Raw genomic sequence first — 26138 nt, 5'->3', positions numbered from 1 at the left:
GATGGACAAGACGCACGTATTGACGCGGGAGTTGTATCTAGCCGCAAAGAGGGTAAGCGATAGAGACGCGAGTGACGGGTGGTGGTGGTTTCTACGACCAGCAATGCACCGCCGGTGGAGGGGGTGGGTAGAAGGGCTAGCGTAGATGTCGGACAGGCCCAAAAGCGAACGAAAGAAGGGGAGAGAAAGAGAAACCACTGAGACACACTGGAGGAGGAGGAGTGTGGGCGTGTGCGCGGGGAGGTGAGTGAGTGCGCCGTTGGGCGACGTATTCGGAGGCGACAGGGTTTAGCTAACGAAGAAAGAGTGAGGGGCCAACACACGTCAAACGCGTGCCCGTTGCAGAAGGAGAGATGGGATCGGAGAGGAGTGGGATCGACGCAGCGGGAGGCAGGGCGTGTCGCTGTGTGTGCTTGCGCAGACAAGGGCAGCACCGTCGTCACTCTCGTACACTCTCTCATGAGCCAAGAGTGAGAAGAACGCGTAGTGCAGCGGCGAGAGCAGGAGGGGAGAACGTGAAAAAAAGGGCCAAAGCGAGCGAGAGGAGAGAGAGAATCGAGAGCGAGGGAGGGGCAGCGGAGGCAGTGCGTAGGCTGAGAATGAGCCGTTGCCGTGAGGAAACGCCACTGCCGCATCGCACAGCAGCCATGTACAAAACGAAAGCCGTGTCCGACCACGGACACACGTACACACATGCATAGTGATGTGCACGCATTGCGACGAGATAGACAAGGGGAGGAGCAGCCCCACCTCGTGTTGGGACCACCGGCCTTATCTGACTCGTTCACGCTACCCATCGACGGCTGCAGCGCAGGTGCAACTCAGCGAGCCCGGTGCACACATCTCTTTTCCTTTTCTTTTCAGGCTGCCCGCTCCATAAGACCCCCTCTGCGAGTGGCTGACGCATCAGCATACTCGCGCCCTTCCGGAATGCACCATGCCATCCCGTTAAATGAATGCCAGGTTAAGTGCAACGACACGTCACGCGCGCGCAAAGGGCAAGGCGGAGGCAAAGCAGGAAGCAAAAGAGAAGGGTACAACAAGCAGCAAATCCAGCCCAAGAATAAGGAGCCATACGCAGCAGGGGGGGGGAAGGAAGCGGTGCTGCCACTGGATTGCGTGTGTGCGTGCTTCGTGCGCTGGCGCTTGACTCCATCACCCCGGCACGTTGAGGGAGAGGTCAAGCGGTCGCATTCCCATTGTCGCCAGAAACCAAAGGAAAGAAATAACAACACAGCCCGCCCGCGTGCGAGCGGGCCTTGTCTACTTCACCGAAGTAGGGAGGCGACGGCGGTCAGAGCAGTAGATCGCCCGCTCCACTTCGTTCGCGTCCATCGGGCTGTGCTTCTCTGCCTCCTTCAGTGCAGCAAGCACCTCGTCATCGACCGTCAAGAGCGGGTTCACCGCCTTCTCCACCGCCAGCGACGACGGCACGGTGCACGACGGAAGGGGGAATTGCGACTTCTGCCTATCCGCCTCGCACGCCATGCGCGCCGCGTCCTTGAGTCCGCCAGACTCCGTGCGCAGCATCTTCACCCCGCGTAGCGCATCAGCCACCTCACGCACGTACTGCTTGCCACGCGGGTCGCTGGGGGTTTGGCTCCTTGTCGTGACGCGCGTCATCAATGTGACCACTTCTGCCAACAGCCGTTCCGTGTACTCGTGCCCAACATAAAGAAGGATGTCCTCTTCGGCCACCTCCTGCCCGGTGCCGGGCTGCGTCCGCATGCGCGGGTCCTCCAGAAACGTCGCACGCGCCTTCATGATCTGGGCTACTGAGACCGTCTCGAAGGGTGAGCCACACCCACCGCTGAAGAGGCTGTCGCCTGTGAAGACGGCGACGCGGGCCGGGACCGCGGTAGAGACGCCTTCCTCTGCTGAGCCCACCACAAAAACCAAGGATCCCTTCGTGTGACCGGGGACAGCCATCGCCTGCACCTTTGCCGCACCGCCCATGATCTCGAACACAGGCGACGCGTCGTTGACGAGGACGTCGCAGCACAGAGGCGCATCTTCCTCAGAGCCGACAAAGCGCAGCTTGGGATGAAGCAGGGGAATATTCGGGGCACAGTCGACGCCGGCCTCCTCGCGCGGCGGCACCGGCACCTCTTTTTTCGAAAACGTTGCCAGCAACTCATTGCCTCCTGCGTGGTCCCAGTGCTTGTGGGTCGTGAGCACCTCCGTCAGCTGCAGTGGTACTCGCAGCTGAGCGCGGAGGGATTCCATGATGCGCAGCACCATCTCCGGATCCGCCGGGTCAACCGCGGCGACCTTGTGCGTTTGCATCGAGACGATAAGGTAGGCGTAGTTGTCACCGAAGATGGGGATCGGTACAACGGTAACACCACGTACGACCGATCCGGTCCACAGTGCTGCATCTACGGCACCGCCGGCGCGCGCGTAGAACCTGGTGAGAAACGGAACGGTGTCAGGGGTGACTGGCGGGCCCGGCTTCAGTCGCAGCGGACTGCCAGCGTCAATGCAGCGAATCCCGATGCGGTAGTCCGAGTGCGGGTAGGCGACCGGCTTGTGCATGAGGGGGCGGAGAACACGATAGCCGATGGCGTAGCTGCAGTACATCTTGTACAGAAGAGGAAAGATGTTGCTACGGAACATAAAGCTGGGGAAGAACGGATTGCGCGGCATCGTGCCTGATGCGTAAACGAGGAACAGAAGGCCGCAGTATCTGAGCGTGGTGAGAGGGAACTGGTAGGCAGTGCCGCTTTCCAGCTGGGCCGCAGAGGGGTGGTTGGCAGCATACGCGTAAACCACGGACGCGGCGACGGCCACTGGCCCCATCCATGAGAACAGGCTGCTCATTCTCGCAAGCATTTGCGGTATGCCTTTGCTTAGCTCTCTTCCCGTCATCACGGTTGCAGGGAGGTGTGCGTGTGTGTGTGTGTGTGCGTGTGGGTGGGTGATGTTGACGCAATGCGGAGCAGGCGAGAAACAAAAGAAAAAAAGGCAGCGTCCGCTTGTGTGGCATCCGACGCAACCTCCCGCCAACGAAATGGGGATTGATGAAGGCGGCGGCGGTGGTGAAGGGGAAGGCGCGAGAAGGGGAGGGGAGCAGGGAGGAGATGGAAGGATGCATCTATTCTCTCCCTCATCAACGAGAGAAAGAGCGGGTAGAGGTATCTGAGGATCGGGCTACGTTCCCACCGCCTCGCACCGTCCCACGATGCACAATCTGCCACACACACACACACAGAGAAGACATGGAGACAGACAGCACGGCTTTCCTTGGAGGGATAAGCTCCATTGTTGCTGTGCGAACGGTGGGGTATGCCAAGGAGAGGAAGAGGAGTAGGGTTGAGGTGTATTCAATGCAGGCCTTTCTGCGTTACGGCACTCACGCTCTACCTTGTTATGCACACAAAGAGGGTAAAGATGGTAGAGGGCTGTAGTGCAGGGCATACGAGACATGAGCATGATAGAGAACAACAGCAAAACATAGAAAGGATACAGGAGATGAGACTACTGATAAGGTTTAAAGATGTCTTTCGTTCTTGGAGGGACGTCGACACTCCTCGGTGCCGTACTCACGGCGCTAGCAAAGCGGCCAGAAAGGAGAATGAGGACAACGTGGGCGTGTTAGGGGGAGCGGGAGAGACGGAGAGAGAAAGAGGGCAGATTCATCGAGTGAAACTAGACAGTAGATCGCAATGACAAAACGCAACACACACGCACACAAAGCACACGAGAAACGCTAAAGGGCATTTCGACGGGTGTGGTTGGAAGGAAGATAGGTGAAAAAAGGCGAGGGCTCGAACAAACGAAGACCAACATCAACCCGCATTAACAGGGATGCGCGTGGGAAAGGGAGTTATCAACGATGAATCATGTACGCCGGTGAGAAAGACACAGTGGGAGTGCCACGAGGCAGCGTTACCGACAACGACATTCCCCAGGGCCGCACGACGCTCACAAAGCACACAAATGTCAGGGGCGAAAAAGGCGTAACGGAATGCTGCACCACGTATCATCCGACCGCAGCCAAGTGCGCAAATAGACGCACACACGACCACACTTCCCCAACCTCGGTTGCACCGCGGCGATGTTTAGCAGCCGGGCCGACCCAACACCGTCTGGCGTCCTTCAGCCCATTGCAATCCCACCGCACACGGCACAGGCGCCGTCCAGGATTCCGCTCGACATCACCGCCGCGCAGCGAAAGCAGAACAAAAAAGAAAACAGTAGGCGGATGCGTATACTTGTCGAGTCGCCCACACGCTTTGTAGTGGCCTGGTGGAACCCTGGCCACGACGGCAGGTCTCTTCCGCACAGCGCCGTCCGCTGACACGGAAAAGTCCGTCAGTCGTATCCGAGGGCAGGCTGGGCAGTCTGTTGGCGTCCCCACACAACGTGTGTGGGTACTGGACTCTGATGCCACGCCGCGATGCCCACAGTCATCTCGGGAGTGAGGAGGGGGGAGAGACAGGATGGCAAGAGAAAGAAAAGGAGAAACACCGAAGCGCTCGTAGAACGACAGCAAAAGGAGCCGAAAAACGAATAAAGAAGGAGCGGGAGCAGGTCACTGCCGCCCCTTGTAATTACATCGGTGTGTAAGTTCGCCCTTGCGTCAGCCCGCCCGCCGCCCCCCCCCCACACACACACGTACGCATGCGAGCATATGCAGACTAGCATGTCACAACAGGCTCCGAACGGTGCTACAGTCCTCCCTCGTGCGGTCGCCATGAGCCGTTGAGGATACTTTTTGATTGTTGCCTCGTGCCTCCCTCCTTTTTCACTGCACCCACATGCCAACGGCAGCGCAAGCAAACCATAACCAAAGGAGTGCAGTGATCGTTCTCGTCTGTGAGAGTCGGTGCCGTACCTCTCCTCGCTACCGCTGCGCTGTTTCACTCACCTGCATTCCCGGCGCCCTACTTGACCCTCCTCCATGGCTGGTGCTGCTCACCTGGCGCTCTTCTTTCCACGCGCGCGCGTGTGAGTGAGTGTGTGCGCTTCGGGTATGTGAAGTGCACCCCCACCTGAGCGCCGATGCATGATCCAACAGCGAAGAAGAGAAGCAACGGATGGGACTGAGCCATGGGAAGGTGTGCGGTGAGGGAGAGAGGGGCCCTTTGCGTCAAGCGAGCCAGGGAGAAGGTTTGAGAGGAGGAGGAAGAGGGGGGGGGGGCGAGTGTGTGACAAAACGCCAACACCCGCAAAGAACACTTCGGCAAAACGCACCTGCAAAACGCTCCTCTGCTCTCCGCATCACGAAGCCAGAAAACACAAGAAGCTACGGGAGGCAAATTAGGGCGCCGAAAAGCACGCATACCACCTTGCGTCATGCTTGTCGAGCGCGCCGCGATCGGCAGAGGGATGCACAGAAAAGGAGAGAGAGAGCTATGCCGACGACTCCCAGTTGTGAGACCACCGTCGCCAGCACAGCCCTTCTCTATTGTTTGAGAAAAAGAAGGGGGGGTGGAACACCAACAACCGCGAAAAAAAACGTGCATACAGTGAGCCGCACGGACAGGGAAAGACGAGACGGTCAGCCGGGGGAGGGAGGAAAGAAAGGACTAGCGCGTCTGACGTCACATCCGAACCGACACATATAGACACACACACACTCGCTGTCTTTCCCTCCCAAACAGCGGCGATGATGACAAGGAGGTGCCGCCGGCGGTGTTGAGAGAGTCGGAGAGATGACGACCGTGTATAACTGGATCGAGAACTCTCTCTCATGTACGGATACAAGTGCACGCTAATGTGCGTCGTACATGGGGTGCAACTTTCTCATCCCTCCCCCTCCAAAAAAAAACACGCATTCACAGAGAAAGAGGGAGGCTCAAACGACGAGGGAATGGAATGGGGAATCCAAAAAAAAGGTGTACCAGGGGACAGGGTGGGTGGGATGAAGGCGACCGGAGAAGCACTATGTTAGAGCGCTGTACTTGCAGGCACATCGCAAGCGATTCGCGTTCCAAATAAAATAAACACACACACACACACAATAGTCCAAGACGAAATCATAGAGAGCGCAACGAAAGCAGGGAAAACATAAAAAAGCGCAGAAGATGGCGAAAACAGCAAGTGGCGTGTGCGGCAACAACGTCATCGTAGAGAAAAGGACACAAGAGGGGGAGAGGGGATTGAGGGAGGGTGGTGGTGGTGGTGCTGATACATACAGCTACACAAAGACGAAAGGGGGCTCTAAAAAGACAGAACAACGAGAGGCAAAACTGTGGATCAGAATGGATTCGCAAAAAAAAATTATATAAATATATATATTCGAAGGGAGGGGGAAAGGCGATAGAGAGAGAGAGACAGAGAGACAGACTTACAACAGAGCGAAAAACAACAACAACGCGGCCTAATCCGGCTTGCTTACCCACTCGAGACATACGTTTTTCTCTTGTGTATAAGAAGAGCGAGAGAACGAAACGAGCACCCAAGATGTTGTGCTGGCGGTTGTTTGAGGGACAGGGTAAGGGTGAGGGAGTCACTCGGGAGTGGTGACGAGGAAGGCAAGGGAATCGAATAACGTGGCCAGAGGAGAGACAGCGCACAAGGAGCACCAGAACACACACACACACACATCCACACCCCAAAAGAAAAACAAAAAAAGAAGCGCAAAGAACGGGAAAGAAGGCGGTACGGAAGACATGCAAACGACATCAACAACAAGAAGAGGCACCATGAAATACACCTGCAAACACAGACACACAAAGAGGTTCTCTGTCGCAGAGAGGGCGACAATAGCTGCGATGCGGTTGGGGAAAAAAGAGGAGGGGCCCCACTGAGACTCACTGTGGAGCCGAGTGAACATCGCTAGCGCAGTCTCAACAACAACAAATCATGGAAAGATCGCCTCGAGACAGCGCAAATAACAGACGCAACACGGAGCGGTGGCCGTGAGTGGCATCATCACGACTACCATTAGGGAAGTCACCAATGGGCACCAGCGCGCACCTGAGAATCAACGCGACCGTAGTCAATGCGCTCTTCACGCAGAGTGACCCAAACAAAAAAGGAGGAAGAAAAGTTGCAGTGCCGTCAACCGGTACCCCTCCCCTTAAGCGGAGAAACAGGGGAAGAGAGGAGAGAGGAGGGGAGAGAAAAGATTCGAGAAACCTGAGGAGGGCCCTCAGTGCGTGAGAGGAGGAGGTAGTGAGGGAGGGGGGGGAGGGCGGGCGGTGGTGGGTGAGAGACGGCAAACAAGGAAAAAAGGGAAAAGAATGTGCCACGGAGTAGTGCAGACAACTGAAAAGAAGGAGAGACGCAACAGTCCCACCAAGTGTGATGGGACGGAAGGGAAAGGCCACATGAAGACATCGAGAGAGGCCAGTATAAGGAGATGCAGAGCTGGGGCGCGCGTACAACGAGTTACACACACACACACACACACACACACAGGAACACACACACACAAAAAAAAAACGGGAGAAAGGAGGGAGCCGAAAGGACAATGCAACAAGCAGGAAAGAGAAGCAGAAGGCACAGTAACGCTGAATGGTCATCAGGGCGAAGGGGAACGGGGGGAGAAAGGGATGTGCGGATCGCCACGGAAGACACCCCCCTCTCTCACCCGCTCTCATCGACGCAGCCAAGTGAGTAGCTCAAAGTTACCCGTTCCTTCCAGCTTCTGCAGTGCGTGCTGCGTTGCCACACAACTACACATTCCACTCTTGGAAAGGCGCTAGCAGACCGCCGGTGTCGTGCGTGGGGGAGAAGAGCGCACGCTGATTCTCTAGGTCTGCTGATAAGGCACGGCGTACGGTCCTGTGATTCTGCTCTGTGGCTACTGCTGCTGCGGTGACTGACATCGCGAGCTTGTGCAATGCCGAGCGCCCGCGGCTGTTGATGCGCTGCGACGGAAAGGGTAAGCGAGCCGAGCGAGTTGAGTGTGAGGTGTAGATAGAGTGCTCGTCCGCGCACTCGACGGGGGCGGCTGAAACGCAGTTTGGCGGGTAGTAGCCGAACACGGAGATGGCGCGCTCAATCTCGGTCAGCAAGATGGCCAGCATGTCGAGAAAGAGCGTGAGGTGGTCCGGGTCGACGAACGTGTTCTCTCCCTCTGGCTGCACGCGAATCATAAAGTCGCGACCGCGCGGTACGACTGCCCAGCGTAGCGGTTCGTCTGGATGAAAGGCAAGCGCAGCCGGGTCGTTCTGCGCAGTCCACCGAAGCCACTCGAGGCTGTCTGTGTCTTGACCGGTGAGGCGCAACCGCGCCCCTGATGCGCGGAGTCGTGGACGAGGGTTCGACTGGGTTGGCTGGTTCAAAGGCGGCCTCTGCCTCAGATTATCGTAGGCAGCGTGAACACGCTGGAAGAACTCGAAGGCGTTCGTCTGCGTAACACGGATTTCACGCCCGTTCGGGATCAAGTCGTAGCATGACTGGTTCACCGTAAAGAGGCAGAACGTCAGCTGCAGCGTCTCGAAGTCCTCGTCGCTGATTTCGTTCTTGTTGTATTGATTCTCCACTTGGCACATCGCATTGAACACGTCCACATCAATGTCTTCCGGCTGAAGAATTATGTTGTTGTTCCAGACATGCGACTGACTAACAGGGTAGCGAGCGAGGCCGCCCTGCCACGTCTGCGGAGCCACACAAAAAGGCGCTGCCTCGCTCATGAACGATAGACAAACGAAAACGAACAAGAAAGACTACTTCGGTGTTCTACCTCCTTCACGCGGCGCCTGCACACGCACGCGCCGTGCCAGGCCGAGGAGCGAGAAAAAGAGAATCTTATTTCTCCTTTTGTTGTTCCCCGTCGGATGCTCTCGTCACCCTAGACTGGGGGGAGGAGCACAACAACAAAAAACAAAGAACAAAGGTCAATCAGAGAGGGAAGGCGAGGGATGATAGCGTATACAACACACGTGCACCGACGCGCACAAGACAGCGGCACGAAGAGGCTCGATCACTTTCCTGAAAAACAGAATGATCACCGCTTTTCTTGCATCTGTGCGGCTAATCAGCGAGAGAGCACAAGCGTGGTGACAGCGACCAAACTTGTGAAGAGAGAAGAGAACGATTGGAGTGTGGTACGTCCCTGCGTGTTGTGGACGTCGGCACCTTCTTCCCTTCTTTCGCTTCTGCGTATCGCTACTTTTACGACCACAGAAGGGAACGCAAAAAAAAACGAGAGCGACTGTCTAACGGTGGAGAGAGCGGGCAGCTCCGTGCCAACGATTCGACGAGATCGGGAGAAGGAAGACAATACTTGACGGTCAGAGAGGGAAAAAAAGAACGCGAGATGGGGGGTGAGGGGGGATGGAGAAAGGACGCAGTCGGAAGAGCGCCAATGCCTTTCTGTAGTAGAGGCGAGTAAGACGGTCCACGAACACAGACACGGCCACAGTGCCACGCGCAACAAGCTCGTCACTGTGTCGGCAGGCCAGGACTATACACTTTTTCAAACAAAGAAGGCACAAGAACAAGTAAAATAATAATAAAGGGCAACAACAGCAGAAAATGTGCCGGAAGAGAGACGCTGCAACAGCGCTATGCACAACACGCACCAGCCTTGACACGGAGAGGGGAGAGGAGGAGGCTGGAGGGAATGGGAAGCACTGAGTGCACTAGTAAAGCAACGATAAGCGAGTTGCTATGATTGTGGATGCCGATGTCGGCGCTCGAGAGAAGTTGCGTATTCGCGGTTTGTGAAAATTGGGTAGCGGTGATGGGGAAGGGGAGGGGGTGGGTGGGGGGTGAGAGGAGTGGAGAGGAGAAAGAAGGGTAGTGCTAGGCATGCCACACAAAAGCCATGGGGTTCACATGTTTTTTTTTCTCATCGCCGAGACGGGAGGGGCGACCCGGGGGCGGCTTGAGCTGGACGAGTAAAGCGCTGGTCAGGAGGAGGTCTACGGGGAAAGAGAGAAAGAACACTCCTCTCCTTGTTATACAGCAGTCCTCAATGTGTGCTTTCCTCAGGCGCTCATAAACGTTCTTCCCGTGCCAGGCGCGCTGTTGGGAAAAGTACTCGTGCCCTTTGCATCCCATTCCGCGATTGGCCTTCATTTCGGAGCAGACGGTTGATGCTCAAGAGAGCGAGAGCCTTGAGCTGCACGTTGCAGAAGTAGAAAAAGTGCGCGCCCTTTTCTCGCTTCTCTCCTCAGTTTATTTTTCTCCTTTTCAACATGGGGCCTACAAACGTGGGCGGTGTCGCAGGTCGCTCCGACGCCACGCCATCCACGACCTCACAGCCGATGTCAGTGGCGATAAATCACTCTGACCTCCCCGGATCGCACGCACCTGACCCTGGCACCACCACAAGTGGTTTGGGATTTGGCAGGGAATAGGGAGAAGGGCTGCTTGGCTTTGTCCCACACAGAGTGTGTGTGTGTGTGGGGGAGGGGTGTACTGTACCCGAAGATATGATGCACTGTGAGGTGTGTCTCCTGTTATCAGGGCCGCGAAGGAATAGACAAAGAGAACCAAAAAGTGATCAGAAAGCAGCAGAGCGCGAAACACCAACAACAAAATCACTGTATCAAACAACGAAGTCAAAAACGATGCGCCTCCGCCCCCCTTCCCTCTCCCATATATATATATATGAGTAGTCTGCGTATATCGTCTGTTCTAAAGCGAGGAGGCATAATCGGTGAAGAGGGAGGTGTAGTAAGGCATATAAATATAGAGAAACGTTGGCGGACGGCGCGAGAGACAGGGACGTGCGGCCGTGTACGTATAGGCGTATACGCGTTTGAGTAGATCCGTAGATGTGAGTGTGGACGTGAACACACACACCACCACCGCACACACAAGAGTCGAAGGGGAAAAAGAGGAAAGCAACGCACGAAAAAAAAACGAAAAAATGGCGCGCACGCACACACACACACACGCATACAACACAGTTTGAATGAAGAGCGCGGTAATGAAAGAAAAAAGGGGAAACGGAGGAGTGTGTGTGTGTGTGTGTCTGTGTGTGTGGTGGTGGTGGGGAAACGGAGAAGTGATCAGAAAGAGGGACCAGTGCTAGGCAGGAGAACTCCAGTGGAGAGTGCCACGAAAGCGAAAACACAGACAGGGAAGCGAACAGAAAGCCGAATAATAAAGAACTACATATATCCGACAGAGACCACATGAAAACGAACAAAAAGCTAAATCGATAGGAAATACACGTTCGACAGGTCTCTCTCTCACACACACACGTGACGGGCTAGGAGGAGGACGAGGAGGGACAGTCGAACGGTGAATAAATCCACAGGAAACAGCTACAATAAAACGACAAAAGAAAGGGGGCGGTGCCAGAGATCCACACGCAAGATGACACCGAGAACTAAAAAAAGGGAGGGAGGGGAGGGGGTCTGGACAGGGGGAAGAAGACCACAGAATTACCCAAAAACAAGAGTCTAGTCGGTCGGGAGATGAGATGGAATGGGAAGGAGAGAAGGACGTACTATAGTGATTCTGATAGCGTATGTGAGGCATCGACTGAGGATGAGACGAAACACCGCCACTATCCCCCAAAGAAAAAAAAATAAACGCACAGACGCACGGGAATAAAGCCAACAACAAAAGAACGAAGTCACACGTCATACGACGGAACACAGTACAGACCCACTCACGCGAAGAGGAACCAAAAAAAAGTGAAAAGGTGAAGCAGTGCACAGCAAAAGACGGTGCCCTTCTCAAGAACCTTACGCAGAACGGAAAGGAACTGCATCATCTACAAGTTAGGTGACTGCGACGGTGCCAAAAGACCACCGGTATTGTGTGTAGGTGAGAACATGTTAAGATTCTCGGGCGTGGACGGGACGGCGTGAGCGCTTGCCGGAATCTCGAACTCCACTGGCGCCGTAGACGGATTAACCACATCCCACTCTGCGCCATCCCACTCGGATGGCTCTTGAGGGTACTTGCCCGCATCTAAGATTGCCAATCGAATTGACTGTAGCCGTCTGCGCAACAGCCGCAGATACGTCTTGGCGTCCTTGGGCAGGATGGCACACGCGCCCTCTGACGCATTAGCGTAGGGACAGTCCTTGCTACTAAGGAAGTTGGCATCCCACTGTAACTGCGTCTGCCGCACTATTTCTTCCGGAGACATGCTCGACTTCAACAAGCACTCTGTTGTGCACTCGTACGTCCAGATGTCAAGCAAGTTCTTGTCTGTCCAGTACCCTGCATCGGCCTCTGCCACCTCCACAGTGCCCCAGACACGTTCGCGGTCGCGTTGCATGACGTTCAAGGACCCGATTCCGCCAGTCGTCGCTTCGGCAGAGTGCGAGCAAGCGCGTGCTGCGCCGCCCTCGGCCTTGCCACCAGATAAAGCCTCCACACGTTTTTTTTCGTCCTCAATGTACTGGAGGAAGATGCCAATGTTGCCTGTTGCCACTTGGATGTGCCGACCATTTGGTATAAGGTTGTAGACACCATCGTGGCAGGGCAGGCAAAAACGCAGCTGCCGCGCATTCAACTCTGTCTTCGTCAGCCGGCCGAGCTGATACTGCGAGCGCAGCTCCATGATAGAACGCACCACCGTTGAGTCTACGTCGCGCAATGTGAGGTGCGCCTCGTTGCCACGGTGCGCTTCGCTTTGTGGGTGGCCGAATGCAGAGGCCGCCTCAGATCCGACGGCGCGTGGTGGCGGCTGCGCTGGAGTTTTGATATCGTGTCGCGGTGTCGGCATCGGCTGTGTGGCCGCTGTGTTGGAGGTTGCCACTGGGGGTGGAGGGGGGCCCGCGGACCCCTCCCCTCCCCCTCCCGCGTCCCTGGACGCGATGCTGTGCGTCGGCGTTCCAAGGGCAACCTCATTGATGTACCTGTGCACCTCGTCTTGCTTCGCCACCACCGCCTCGATGAACTGATTCAGGTTCAGCCGCGTCACAGGGATAAAGCGGCCGTTCTCTTTGAGGTCCATGTGGTGCGGTCCAAATTCTAAGTGAAAAGAGATGTCGTGGATCTGCGAGAGCGACTGCCGCAGTCGAAGAATGTACCGCCAAAATTCGATCTCCGCTGGCGACATGTCGCCGAACACCTCGGAGCGCAGGCCGATGGCCTCAAACGCTTCCCACTGCCTCGCTTCCTCACTTGTGGAAGCGCTGCTGGCCACGGTGATGGCGGACGGCGCCGACTTGACCGCTGCGCGCCCAGGTGACGCCGAGGGCGGCGACGTGGCGGCAGCTGCTGCCCTACGCACCACATTAAGCGACGCACCAGTGGTGAGAAGACTGTTGAGTGTTCTGCAGCGCTCACTGGCCATCTCCACATAGCGGTTGGCGTCCTCGAAAGGCACGAGAGCTGTTATGGGTTTGGTCGGGTCGATTGCGAAGAGTCGCCCGGCAAATGGCACGGCGTACGTGACCCCCAGCTGATCCCACACCGAGGACGATTGGATGGCCCACTGCGAGCGCGGGTTCAACAGACACTCTTGCAGGAAATTGATGATGGGTGTGTAGCTAGAGTTCAGTAAATTGCAGTGGGCGCTGATGGGGAGCAGGTGGCGCACAGCGTCGTAGTAGCCCTCCTGCGACAGCTCGCCATTCACGACAGATTGGTAGCGCTTCAGCATGAGCTCGAAATGGTTGTAGTTGTTCGGTGTTACCGCAATCTCTGAGCCGTAGCGGAACAACTCGTGCACACCGCCGTCTTCTTGTGGGATTCGAAAGTACAGAGGACACGCCATCTGAAGCGGGAAGCCGCGGCGGCTGAGCGAGTTGACGGCGTCGTTGAAGGAGCGAACTGTCTCGGAGTAGTACCACTGCTGCATCTTCTGCGTCTCGAGGGCCTCCCGCATCAGCTCAAGCACTTGGCGAGAGCTAACCGGCCGCTTCTCGCATACCTCGGCGACCAGTTTGCTGAGCAGGGTGTCCAGGGCGAATGACGTCAAGAGGGTGTCATTACAACAAAGGTACATTTTCAGCGCTGCTTTTCTACCCCTTCTGCGCCGCCTATCGTCCACCTTTTCTTTTTTGCTCGCTGGGGGCGGAAGGAGGAAGGGAGCCGTTTTAGGGCGCGGCGAGGCGAGTCAGACTGTCAGTCACTGTGTGCGTATGAGAGAGTGTCCGTCTTCTATGCTCCTCGGCACCTCCGCCAGTACTCGCCGTCGTCTGCTGGATCTCGTAGCGCCCCGCGACGCCTTTGTACGTGTCTGTGCGTCTCCACAGTATGCAGCACAGAGGTGGAGAACGTAAAAACGCAGAAGGAGAACGGAAACTACTGCACACACCACTAAATGAAAATGAGTCTGGTAAAGAAAAAAAAACGGGCACCGAAAGAGTTCAGAGGACCGTGCAGGAGGGGGAAGGGGGGAGGGGGAGGGGGCGCGCGCAGGAGGAGAGGAGAGAGGAGGAGGACTTCTAATTACGTTTGTGCCAGCGTGCTCTTATAAGTGACAGGAATTAGAACCGAACACGAAAAGAAAAAGGAAAAACAGAACACTCAAAGGGAAGAAACGGTAAAACACGAAGAGGAGCGCACAAGCGAACAGAAGATGAGAGTAGGTCAGAGAAAAGACGGGCGAGTGTTGGCGCGACTGGCGAATTCGCGAAGAGAGAGAGGGAGAAAAGCGGGCGCCAAAAGACCAAGCGAAAAAAAAGAGGATATAAAGCCTTCTGTGTGCACAGGATACGTGAACGCTTTCCTGTCTGAGTTGTTCCTCTTCGTTCCGCTGCCCTGCGTGACGACAGAGAGGATGACCGCAGAAGGGAGAGCGAAAACGAGCAATATCGAGGTGATAGAGCAGATGTGTGTATGGGCAAGGTCCGGCGAATAAGAGGGTGCCCCACACGGCGGTGGGACAGAAGGACACAAACACAACCAAGCTGCAAGATCCAAGCAAGAGGGCGAGGGACAAGCGGTGGAGGTCTCTTGGCTGACAACCTGTGCGTATCCACAACTCGCGTGGGCCGTCAACTTTTCTAGGGCTTCGAATCTCTCCACTGCTGGTCGCGTGTGCGTCCTCTAAATGTGTGTTTCGATGTTCAGCACTCCCTCCACCCGTTATAGGTCGCCCTCCTGTTTGTCGTATTGCAGGTGCTGATGTACGGTGCGCGCTTTTCTGTTTTTTCTTCTCGCGTGCGCTGTTTTCGCCTTCTTCGTCAGCTTCAATTCCCACCCTCGTTGCCACTTTTCTTTTCTCCCTCTCTTCGTAGTATTCCGTCCACGAGTTGCTCGGAGGGCGCGCAAAGAGGAAAAGAGAGCGCGAAGGGACAGCGAAGCAGTCCTTCCTCTTCCGTGGCGTCTTTTCGAGAGGCGCGTGTGTGCGTGCGTGTATCAGCGCTTCGTGAGGCAACGCGACTGCCCGTTCTCGCGTAGTGGTGTGACGGTGGTGTGCTAAATTCAAAATTGACTGACGAAAAACAGCAGGGAAGAAGAAAAATAGAATAAAACGTATAACGTATAACGGACGGTGTCTGTGGGAGAGAGGAGATGACGAGAGGGGGGAGGGGGATGTGTGACGTTTGAGTGCACGTTCGTGCGTGTTTGAGTACGTTTGTGGGTGTCTGTATAAGCGTTCAGACAGAGAAACCGACGTCCCTCAGGGCGACGAGGGTTGCCACAGTAGCAGAAGTGTAACACACAAAAACAAAAAAAGAAAGAAATCGAAAACAGCGGCCGCAACACCCAGCGAGGGAGGGATATGGAGGAGAGAGGGAGAGAGAAAGACGGAGGAGTCAAGGGAGTGCAATCAGAAAACGAAAGAAAAAAAAAAGAATTCGAAATAGGAGAAATGTTGGTAGGGGAAAGCAGATAAAGAGCGCTTGTGTCTCACCGTTAGGGTGACAGTGACGAGAAAGAGAGAGTCTACCTCCGTCTCAATTACCAAGGCACGCGCGTCAAGGCCGAAAAGGAAATCTAAACACACACGCAAATAAACGGAAAAAAAAAGACTCCAAGAGAAACCAAAGACAGGAAAGAAAAAAAGAAGAGAGAGAGAGAGGAGGTGCAACTTGAAACAATGCGAGCGAAAAGACCAAAAAAAAACAGCAGAAAAGGTGAACACGGGAAGTAAGCACAGGAAACACTACCCACACTTGCTCATACCACACGGAGACACAGGAGTATCGCTCTTCGTTTCTGTCGGCTCGTGCGTGCGTCCGTGTACGGACACGGCGAGCGTGGGAGGTGATGGTTGCCACAAGAGGTATAGGTAGCTCTATCGGAAAAGTCAAGAGAGAGGACCGCGAAAATATTTAGAGAAGCAGGATTGGTAGAGAGAGAACCAACGAGAGGTGGATGGGGTGCTATTCCTGCTGGTAAGCGTATACAGAGATGGGCAGAGGACAAAAAAGGCGCAAACGTGTGTGAGGCAAACGTCTGCTCGAGTGAGAGTCCTTATTGAGAGGCGGAGCGGGACGGGTTATAGAAGCTCTCAGCAGTCAAAGGTGCAGAGGAACACCACGAGTACGTGGATGCACGGACACGTACATTAAGACGCAAAACGCGAACACACGAGCGGGACAAAAGGCAGGCGCACAAAGATCAACACATGCACACACAAGAAAAGAAAAATTTGCAAGTAAAGGAGGAAATGATACCGACACGCACACGTACGCACGCGCCAACAGCGAGACAGGGAAGAGCTTGCAGCGTCAAATACGAAACAACCGTGAACGAAGAAAACAACAACAAAGAAATACACACACACACACGAAAAGAACACAGAAGGGCACAACGCACCCACCACAGTAAGCAGCCGCAAACTAAAATGATGGCGCGGAAGAAGGAGTAGGTAATACAGGTGGAGAGAAATACGAGAGGTTTAGGTAAGGTGCACCTGGGGCGGAGATGGAGGGTAGATATAGAATAGGAAGGAAAGAAAGCTAAAGCAAAAAAAAATGATGTCTGAGTGATGAAGAATAAAGTGTGCACCTCTGTGTGTGTGTGTCCGTGTCTGTGTCTGTGCGCGACGAGCGAAGTAAAAAAAACAAAAATGAAACCAAGAGAGCAAGAACGGATGTGAGCAAGGTCGTGAGGGAAAAGAGAGAGGGGGTGGGCGGCACGAGTAGGGGGAGCGGTGCAGATCCCGGGTTGATATAAGAGGCAGCTCTGGTGGGATAGCTGGGGAGGGAGGGGGGCAAGACTCGCTCGATACGAGCGACAGAGAAGAAAGGCACGAGTGGGCCCAAATTCTACCAACAGAGGAGCGCGCACCTCACGCACCCACGCAAGAAGAAGAAAATAGAAGAAGGAGCCCTCAAGGCAGAGAAAGAGAGGAGGGGGCGCGCGCACGCTCTACCGCCGTGCCTCGAAAAAAAATTTGCGCTTCTGGCAAACAGAACAGAGAGAGAACACAAAAGCGAAAGCGAAGCCACTCACGTAAAACAAGAGACGAACACCACCACCAAGGTAAGAAAACTTTTCCACAACACAGAGGGAGGGGGCAGACGGGCAGCAAGTACTGTGCCGCGCGTCTACTCGTTTTTTGTGCCTTTTTTGTGTATCCACGTGGATTGGGGGGGGGGGGGCTGCGATCGCCGTGTGTTGGTGTGTGTGTGGAGGGGTGGGTGGGAAAACGGTTGGCCCCACCGTTAGCTTCTCGGGTACCAAAACAAAATGATAACCTACTTGCCGTGCAGTGTCGATTTCTCGACACGTTGGCTCACCCCGTCGAGCGACAGAGCAGACTTGATGTGTGCCGCGAGAGAAGGGTTCAGAAGAGAGAGAGAGAGGAGTCCCGATCTTGTGCGTGCCTCCCCTCAATACCAGAAACAAAGCAGAGAAAGACGTCAATCGACACGAGATGGAGAAACACCCCCAACGCCGCACACCTCTAATTTTCGTTTTCCACTGTGTGTGTGTGTGTGTGCGTGTGCGTGTGCGTGCGTGCGTGTCTGCCCAGTGCCTCGTCAGCCCACGACGGCTTTTTGTTCTCGTTTTCTTTCGCACCTCCACTCACACGAGGCTGCCGCTGCCTCCCCTTCACTGAGGACGTCGCAGACGCACGTTACACGGAGAGGAAAGAAGGAGGGGGGTAGGGGGAAGGGTAATGGAAACCGTGCGTGCGTGCCTGTGTTAGCGCAGAAGAATGGGAGGAGGTGACGGCTTTGATCTGTCGGTCGCGATGCACGGTTGCAGCTACTTTGGGGGGTGGAGAGAGAGATGCAGGACAAAGAGAGATGGGACGACAACGTAACAGAAGCCAACAGGCATATATATATATATATCTATACACACACATAAATAAACGAACGGATGAGAGAAAAAAAGGAGAGACCACCTTTGTACGTATGTGCGCGCGCCTCCGTTTTCTGTACGTTTTCTTCTCGCGTTTTGATTCGCGAGAAATGTTTCTGTTCTTTCGGTGAAGGAGGGCTAGGAAGAGAAGGTGCAGAGGAAGGAGAACAGGAGACGGTAAAGGACGGAAACAGAAGAGACAGAGCCAGTGTGTGTGTGTGTGTGTGCTTGCGTGCGCGGCGAGAGCACAAACCAAGGAGAACGGCAGTGCTGTGAAGAACGGGGGCAGGGGTGAGTTTCTTGCGCACGCGGGTAGCGTTTTCGTGTCCACAAAAGGCCGCGAGCTCTGAAAGACTTCAAACCACGTAAGGCGGCCGTGAACGTGGCGCAAAAAAAAAGCCCAAAGGTGACGGCAGGGGTGCACTCTGCTTCTTCCATTCACTGTGGCGCCCCGCCCAACCCGTCCGCAAGGGGCGCTTCTGTCTTCCGCGTTCTTAGAGCCCTTGCGTTGGCCCGCTTGACGTCGTGATGCCGTTCTGTTTTCTTTTTGAACTGTCGCGTCTCCTGCTCTGTGGCGTGTACGGGAGCACACATGCGTCCTCACCGCACGCTCTTTCGTCTCGTCTGCTCTGTTGCTCTCAGATGCAAGGGATCCGTCTACTCCGCCTCAACATAGGCATATAAAGGAGGACGGGGAACTCGCCGTGAGGCAACATGTCGCTGACGGTTGTGATGTATGGGAGTTGCATCATCAACATGACACACACACGCACACATACACAAAGTATAAAACGGCCACTCCAGCACTCCCATGGAGAGAGCAACAAGTACATGAGGTGAGAGAGAACGTAAGCAATACTAATGAGATGATTCAGCCATCGAACTCACTCCTGTTGCCGCGCCAATACCATGAAGAACGGCTAAAGGCGACATGTGCCAAGATCCGTCCACGCACACCCGTGGTCCTACAAAGGCTCAAGCACATAACGCCAGGCGCTGACCTCCCCTCTGTCGATGATACACGTCAGCTACACTACAGAGCACGTGAAGACACCCACACATACACAAGCACACACGCGCGCATATCCGAAAAAGGCGGTGGAGAGATCGATAAAAAAAACAAGGAGGTGTGTGCTCACAGACGAGATGCACGGAGAAAACGAAAGCAAAGAGTCAAGGGCGAAGCAGACATATGCGCACATGAGCACGTGACAAGATCGGACGCTCCCCAAAAACCCACCACGACGTCGACATAAAAAAAATGTTTTCGTTTTCCCTTCGACGTGCCCATTTGCTTCTATACAACATGAGCTCCACTCCGCTCTGCCACTACCTGCCACAGGGACACATCCGGTGGCGCGAAGCTGCCATGGACACGCGCGTTACAGCAATGCGCCGACTCAGTCGTCGGAGCTCAGCACCCCATCTCAACCTCTACCCACCACCCACACGCGTCTTTCCAGGTCGCTTCACAGCCGCTCCCCCATCATGCAGGTCGTCACACCTGGTGTATCCCCGTTGGGGTGACACTCAGACTCCCCAACACCTAGTGTGCAGTGCGAGGGCCGAGGGTGCGCTACACGTTCGAGTCACAACGACACCCTGCCTAATCGTATGGATGGTGCAAGATTGTGCACAGATGCAAGTCGCGCCAACGCGTCCAAAGTGAAGACGGAGGAAAAGGGTGAAAGCAGGTCTGTGTACGTGTACGTGTACAGCAGCAAGGGCAGGCACATCAAGCGCTCAAGGCCCGAAGGAGAGCACGCCTCGCGGAAAGCGTTTCTGTCGCGCTTCCTTTTTCGTTTGTTCCCTCCCAAGCGTGCCTATATGTTCGACTCACAAGGGCTTTCAGCTGTGATGGCGATCTCCTGCGTGCCTGTCCAGCTCGAGCACGGCGGCACCACCACCTTTTTCAGCATTTTTCCGTGCTCTACACACACAAAGTGCTTGTAGCCATCCGGTGGCATGTCCTTCATCGAAGCGCACTTGGACTCACCGGGGTTCCAGAGGCACACGTCGCTTAGGTTAGGACTGGAGATTTGAAGCGTAACCTTCGCGCCCAGGTCCTGGAGGACGATGGCGCACGCTTGGTCGGGGTAAATGCGGTCGTGCTCGCCGCGAATAATCCACAGTTGCTCCGGTGGGCTTGGCGGTGTGTTCGGGTTGCCGCGCGCCTTGCAGTTGTCGACAAAAGGGGAGCTGTTGACGCCGCTGACCACCGTCTGCGAAATGTCGGACACTGCGAAATATGTGTGAAAGGCGAACTGAAACGGTGCTGACTGCTCCTCGCTCGTGTTCGTGACCTTCATTCGGAGCTTCAGCTCGGTGTTGCTGAAGCAAATTGTGTAGAGCAGGTTAATGGCGTTCTGCGGGGAATCTGTAAGAGAAGAGTCGTCCGGCAGCAGCTCGCACAGCGACACGCGCAGCGAGAAGGTCGCCATGCCGCTCTGGGCATCCTCGATGTTCCACGAACGAATGCGCGCGAAGCCGTGCGACGGCTGCAGTGGGCCGTATGCCCCGAACTGCGGGAAGATCAGCGGCACGCCACCGCGCAGGGCGGTGCGGTCAGCAAAGATGGCAGTGGGGCTGAGGTACAGATGCTCTTTGCCATCCTTGGTCTTCCAGCTGCTGACGTGCGCGCCCTGCTCGTAGACGGTAATGCTGGAGCCGTCTTTGTTGTGGATGGTGACGCTGTTGCGCCCGCGGGAGTCGGGAGTGAAGGCAACCATTGCGCGTGGATAAGAGTGTGTATGTGTGTGTGTTTTCTGTTTTGCTCTTTTTTTTGTGATGGCTATCGAGACAGTGTACGTGACGGTGACAGCAGCGACTGCGGGCGCGCAGAGAGTAATGGAGAGGCGGAGGAGGCAAAGAGAGAGGGGTATCAACACGCACGGAGCACAGCAGAAGGCGCCACAGCGAAAGAGAAGTGTGAGAAGGGGCGGGCGCCGAGGCTGTGCGGCGACCAGGAAGACCGAGGGAGAGAGGAGACACACGAAGACGGGGTAGGGTATGCGAGCGTTTTGGCCTCTGTTTGTGGTTGGCTTCGTTTCTTCGTGGCAAAAGAGGGTACTTGCGCGGTAGTCTGCGGTGAGGTACGTTGACGTGAGCGACGACTGCACGTTGGTGTGTATGTGTGTGCTGCGATTTTGTGGATACAATGGAGGGATGGCTCTGACTCGTTCAAGAGAGTGCCCGCCCCCCGCCCGGCGCGCGGTTACACACGGGCAAAGCGAGCATGTAGTGAGCACATACGGTGATGTTCGCAGTGGCGAGCGCATCCAAGAGGGCAAGAATAGTGAAAGAGAGAGATCATTTTCACAAGGCATCGGCGCTAATACTCCGTTCAGAATCGATTGAATGGCAGCGGTCTTTTACGGCACGAGAGGCCTTTGTCCGGGAGAACTGCAACCTACTCCCCGACACACGCAACATAAACCGAGTAGACGCGCCATCACGCGGTGGAGTCTCTGCCACAAAAACAGACGTGGTGCGGCTTTGTGTTCTGCTTTCTTTCTTCTTTTCGAACCGCTTCTTCTTCATGTACTTGTGTGAACACGTAAGGAAAGGCTGTGAGTGTGTTGTGTTGTGTTGTGTTGTGTGTGTGGGGGGGGGCAGATTGGGGAATGACGCACGAAGACGGTTGAAATGGACGCACTATGGAAGGCAGGAAAAGGAGAACGGGAGAGGGAGCGAGTCGACGCCCGTAGGCGACTCGGCTGTCGGCTCAGCGCACCTCAAAACGCCTCCTTTCCTGCCATCCCCCGTCTGCGCGTGCACCAGCAAACGTCAGGAGACGTACTCTTACCCCCTCTTCTCCTCTTTCACCCCCTCCCCCTACCCCCACAAGTGCGCCATTTAAGAGAACGGATACGGTGGTGGCGGCCGACGGTCCATCATGAGTCGAATCTTCTGCTTACACCAAGACTCATGCTGCTTCTCATGTAGCAAATACTCCTCACGGTACCGCTTTGCCTTTGCCACCGGAAGCGACTGGATTTTTTCGTTATGCTCCATGATGGCACCAACGTCCACTTTCATGTACTCGGCCACGAAAGTTGCGATTTCGTTGCCGATGCCGACGAGCAGCAGCACGTCTCTTTCCTCTTCGACGCGGGAATACTTGTAGAACTCCACGAGGACGCGATGCCGTGCCCAAAATAGCTTCGAACGGTCGTGGAAGTAGGCACCTCGAAGCGACTTCAGCAGCTGTCGGAAGCACCGCTGCTGTGCCGTCCACTGCGGTGCCGCCGCTGTCGCCCGCGCAACCGTATCCCCCAACGCGGCAGAGCCGCTGCTTGACAGTACCATAGCTGATTTCCGATGGAGTGCGTGTTGCCAAAGGAAAAAAAAACAAACAAACGAAAACGACGCTGTCGTCCTCTTTTCGAGCGGCACACAGATGGCACAACACCTCTTTGAGTGCGCACATGCAAGTGCTTGAGGGGCCGCACGTACACACGGACGTAATCGATGTTTGTTTGTGAGACGATCAGGATGGTGGAGATGAGATGAGCGGGAGGAAGAGAGGCAGTGTTGGCGGTGGTGGCAATTGTGATGGGGGGAGGGGGGGGGCGCAATGCAGTAGAGAATATTGTTGTGTTCTTATCCTTGCAGGGAGAGGAATGATAGACTTTCTGTCGGTAAGGGCAGGAAAGCACACGTCTTGTTTCCGTTGGGTCTGTAAACCTCATCAACACGCTAAAGCGCGTGCAGCTCGACAGGATTCACCGTTTTCGTACACGCTGTATCGAAAAAGGGGTAGCAGCCCGCAATTGATGGCCTCACCACCGCACACAGAGAGTCACTGACACACACACACACACACAGAGACAGACAATGTGATTCGACCGTCTGACTCGTTTGATGCACTGAAATATACCTTTCCGGTTGCGCGCGCACTGCACCGTCTTCCTCGTCCTCTCCGCAACCGCAAGCGGAAGGGATACCCGTCACTCGCGCCTATAGTGAAGATGCGACTGGCGGGCGTAGAGGGTGTGGCGAACGACGAGCGTCGAGAAGAGCGCTACTGGTTGCCGCGAGGTCCTCTGTCCTCCATTTACGCAGAGGGGATGCTCGGGCATGACGCGCATTTCGTTTGAGTTGTTGCTTGCGCCAACACCTCCAATCTTCGATTTCCCCCTCGGCGTCGCCAGAATCAAATGTCGAGCATGTGCGTGAACGGGCCTTCCGATTCGAATCGAAGACCCTGGCGATTCCCAAAGGTACCGGCGATGACGCGGCGGTTGAACTTGATCCAGCCCTCCGCCTTCGGAGCATCTTCTTCGTTCAATGGTGCCCCATTGGCGTCCACGCCGGACTCATCCACTCCACGGGCGACGCGCACAAAGTGGCAGAAGCGATCGTACAGCGCTGCGCCCACGTCCTTGGCGACGAGTTGATGAAACTGCACCGAGCGCCCCTTCACCTTGCCGCCCAGTGACGCCTGTGGAACGATGAGGATGTCCATCTCAGGACACTCTTCCAGCGATTGGGGCTGCGTGATCATCTTTTCTGGTGAAAAGTGCGTGAAGATTTTGGTCTGGAGCAGCACATCCACGGCGTGGCGCAGAGCCTCGTCGGTGATCGGGGCGCTGTCTCTGTCTGAGAGGAAGGCAATGTACACCATGACCCCACGGCCTGCACGGACATACTTGTCGACATTGTTTACGAGCAGATGGCCTTGGTCCATCGCCTGCAGCATAACCCGAATCGTCATGATGTGACGCGCACGCACAATCTTTCCGTAATCAGTGAATAGTCCAACCTGGGGAACATGGGCGAATAGGCGCATCGAAACGCACAGACGCACACATGTGCGCAGTACAGCCAATCATAGAGTGATAGATTGAGACAGCGGCACGAGTGAATGAGAAAACAGAGCAGCAAATGGCCGCTGACCCGCAGAGAGTGATGCAGGCACATCGCTGCATGCACGTCCCACTCACCGTCTCCACTGGTACAAGGATGAGTGGCGCCACAATCAAACCTTCGCTGGGACACAGCTCTGATGCGTACACTGGCAGGCAGACTGTCAACCCATGCTACGACTTTTGCCCATTCCCCTTCGAGGTAAAACTTAACGTCTTGCGCGTTTTCTTTTTTATTATTTATGCGTGCATGCTGAAGTTGACGCGGGCGCGCGGCTCGTTGGGCCGTCGCGCATGAGTCCACACACAACCGCACACAGGCACCTCCCAAGCCCCTGAGCCAAGTGGTGCACAAAAGAACGAAAAAAAAAACAGAAAAAGTGAAGCAGTCGACAGCAGATGGGATGAACAACAGATTGCCTGGAGAAAGGATGCGGGAGTGCCGGGTGCAGCAGCCAAAAAAAAATAAACAATATTGCGCGTCGTGGAAAGATGAAGATGGCGCTGCGGGGCCATCGAGACCGCCACCGCCCAGCAGCTACACGCCGGCACTGCGACAGCGCCACGTGGCGTAGCGCGCGATTTCCTCGGCAGAAGTGGTAGCCGTGATTGCTTGCAGCGCGTCTTCAAAGTGGCGATACTCCACAAAAGGCATGTCGTTGGCGTGGCTGCCCGGGAGCCGACAGTGCGGGAGTGAGGACGAATGCTTTGATGGACAGCGCTCGGGACCCACCGGAGAAGATGGCAGCGGTGAGCTGCAGGGAGACGGTGTGCTTTCTGTTCCTGAGGTCACGCTTCGCACGCCGGCACCGAGGACTTCCGTGTCTGCAAGACAGTGCACTGATCGGTGTTTCCACTCGGTGTGCGTGCGTGAGGGTAAGGGACGATGGAGGAGCGGCGCCGGTGCAGTGGCGGCGGATGCGCAGAGCACATCGATTCCATCACTTCCCGCCTCAGCGCGTTCTCCGCTGTCGCTGCTGCGGTCGTCGACTGTGGCCTGAGTCAGCCGCAGCCATTCTGTCACCGGCGCCATCACCGCGTGCGACAGCAGCCGCCGCACATCGACCACCGAGAAGCGATCCGTCTGTGCCACAATGCGGTCTAGCGCGTCGTCGGTGATGGTGTGAGCCACACCGCGCAATTCCGACCCCAAGAGCCGGCGCTTCACCGCATCGGAGGGGAGACCGACGTGAATAAAGCGGTCGAACCGGCGAAGAAAGGCCGCGTCCAGCTCCCATGGCAAGTTCGTGGCTGCCAGTACCGTCACCGCCGGCAGATCCATCTGCAGGTGGAGCAGGAGCTCCGTCTTGAGTCGGCGCGCTAGTTCGCTCTCCCCGTGACCGCCGCGCGCGCTGCAGAGGGCATCAACTTCGTCGAAGAAGAGGACGCACCGCGGGGCGGAAGCGGCGGCTTGCATGAATGCCTGGCGCACTTGCTTCTCGCTCTCTCCCACCCACTTGCTCAGCAAGTCCGCTGCAGACACACTGAGAAACATGGCACCGTACTCGGCTGCCGTCGCGGCTGCCAGACGAGTTTTGCCGGTGCCAGGCGGGCCATAGAGCAACAGGCGGCGCCATGGTTGGCGCGGGCCGGTAAACAAGGATGGGTGCTGTAGCGGCAGCGTCGTGGCTTGGCGCAAGGCGAGAATGGCGTCATCGCATCCGTACGTGTTCCTCCACGTCACTGAGGAAGCAGTTGCTGCGGCCTGTCTTGCGCAGGATGCTGGGACAAATGCCGCTGTCGCTGGCACCCCCAATGGCGCCGTCGGCGTTGACAGGATTGCAGACGCTTCGGGGTTATCCTTCTTTGTGTGGTGCTCCGCATCATGTTTGGCTTTCACGAACTGCCTATCCTCTGCGTCCACCGTCGTCTCCCCTGCCACAAGGCTCCCGAGAACTTGCCCGAGAGCGCTGATTGTAAGCTCGTACGTGGACAGGTAGGTGTACTCCTGCTCGTAAGACCGAATAATAGAGATGCAGGGTAGGAGCTGCTGCAGTGCAATGCGCAGCTCGCTCTGCTCATCAATACACAGTGGGCGATGAGGTGCAGCAACGAGCTGATACCGCAGTAGATCACGTGCGTGACACACCAGAGCACGCGCTTCCTCGACCTTCTTCGCCTCCATGACGTCTTGAGTATGCGGGGCACGCATACACAGAGGACCACGCAGCCACAACAGCAACAAGGACG

The 26138-nt window shown here is 55.9% G+C and overlaps 8 protein-coding genes across 8 annotated transcripts; all 8 read right to left on the bottom strand.

Annotated features, from left to right (window-relative positions):
* Window positions 1-1263: 1263 nt before the first annotated feature.
* LMXM_33_3420 (conserved hypothetical protein) lies at window positions 1264-2820 on the bottom strand (the record flags this gene model as incomplete). Its single annotated transcript, XM_003878849.1, has 1 exon — window positions 1264-2820. The coding sequence occupies one exon, from the start codon at window positions 2818-2820 to the stop codon at window positions 1264-1266; it is 1557 nt and encodes a 518-aa protein (XP_003878898.1).
* Window positions 2821-4886: 2066 nt separating this feature from the next.
* Window positions 4887-5468, bottom strand: LMXM_33_3410 (hypothetical protein, unknown function; the record flags this gene model as incomplete). Its single annotated transcript, XM_003878848.1, has 1 exon — window positions 4887-5468. The coding sequence occupies one exon, from the start codon at window positions 5466-5468 to the stop codon at window positions 4887-4889; it is 582 nt and encodes a 193-aa protein (XP_003878897.1).
* Window positions 5469-7625: 2157 nt separating this feature from the next.
* On the bottom strand, window positions 7626-8588 carry LMXM_33_3400 (hypothetical protein, unknown function; the record flags this gene model as incomplete). The annotated part of the gene is made up of 1 exon (XM_003878847.1): window positions 7626-8588. One exon carries the CDS (start codon window positions 8586-8588, stop codon window positions 7626-7628), a length of 963 nt encoding a protein of 320 aa, XP_003878896.1.
* A 3041-nt stretch (window positions 8589-11629) lies between these two features.
* LMXM_33_3390 (conserved hypothetical protein) lies at window positions 11630-13819 on the bottom strand (the record flags this gene model as incomplete). The annotated part of the gene is made up of 1 exon (XM_003878846.1): window positions 11630-13819. The coding sequence occupies one exon, from the start codon at window positions 13817-13819 to the stop codon at window positions 11630-11632; it is 2190 nt and encodes a 729-aa protein (XP_003878895.1).
* A 6085-nt stretch (window positions 13820-19904) lies between these two features.
* LMXM_33_3380 (aldose 1-epimerase-like protein) lies at window positions 19905-20810 on the bottom strand (the record flags this gene model as incomplete). Its single annotated transcript, XM_003878845.1, has 1 exon — window positions 19905-20810. The coding sequence occupies one exon, from the start codon at window positions 20808-20810 to the stop codon at window positions 19905-19907; it is 906 nt and encodes a 301-aa protein (XP_003878894.1).
* A 1126-nt stretch (window positions 20811-21936) lies between these two features.
* On the bottom strand, window positions 21937-22389 carry LMXM_33_3370 (conserved hypothetical protein; the record flags this gene model as incomplete). The annotated part of the gene is made up of 1 exon (XM_003878844.1): window positions 21937-22389. One exon carries the CDS (start codon window positions 22387-22389, stop codon window positions 21937-21939), a length of 453 nt encoding a protein of 150 aa, XP_003878893.1.
* An 847-nt stretch (window positions 22390-23236) lies between these two features.
* LMXM_33_3360 (conserved hypothetical protein) lies at window positions 23237-23872 on the bottom strand (the record flags this gene model as incomplete). The annotated part of the gene is made up of 1 exon (XM_003878843.1): window positions 23237-23872. One exon carries the CDS (start codon window positions 23870-23872, stop codon window positions 23237-23239), a length of 636 nt encoding a protein of 211 aa, XP_003878892.1.
* A 614-nt stretch (window positions 23873-24486) lies between these two features.
* On the bottom strand, window positions 24487-26100 carry LMXM_33_3350 (ATPase-like protein; the record flags this gene model as incomplete). The annotated part of the gene is made up of 1 exon (XM_003878842.1): window positions 24487-26100. The coding sequence occupies one exon, from the start codon at window positions 26098-26100 to the stop codon at window positions 24487-24489; it is 1614 nt and encodes a 537-aa protein (XP_003878891.1).
* Window positions 26101-26138: the final 38 nt, after the last annotated feature.

This window comes from Leishmania mexicana, chromosome 33, assembly GCF_000234665.1.
Source record: "Leishmania mexicana MHOM/GT/2001/U1103 complete genome, chromosome 33".
Taxonomy (NCBI): Eukaryota; Euglenozoa; class Kinetoplastea; order Trypanosomatida; family Trypanosomatidae; genus Leishmania; species Leishmania mexicana.
Note: the sequence above shows the minus strand (reverse complement) of the source record. Positions and strands in the feature narration are given on the sequence as shown.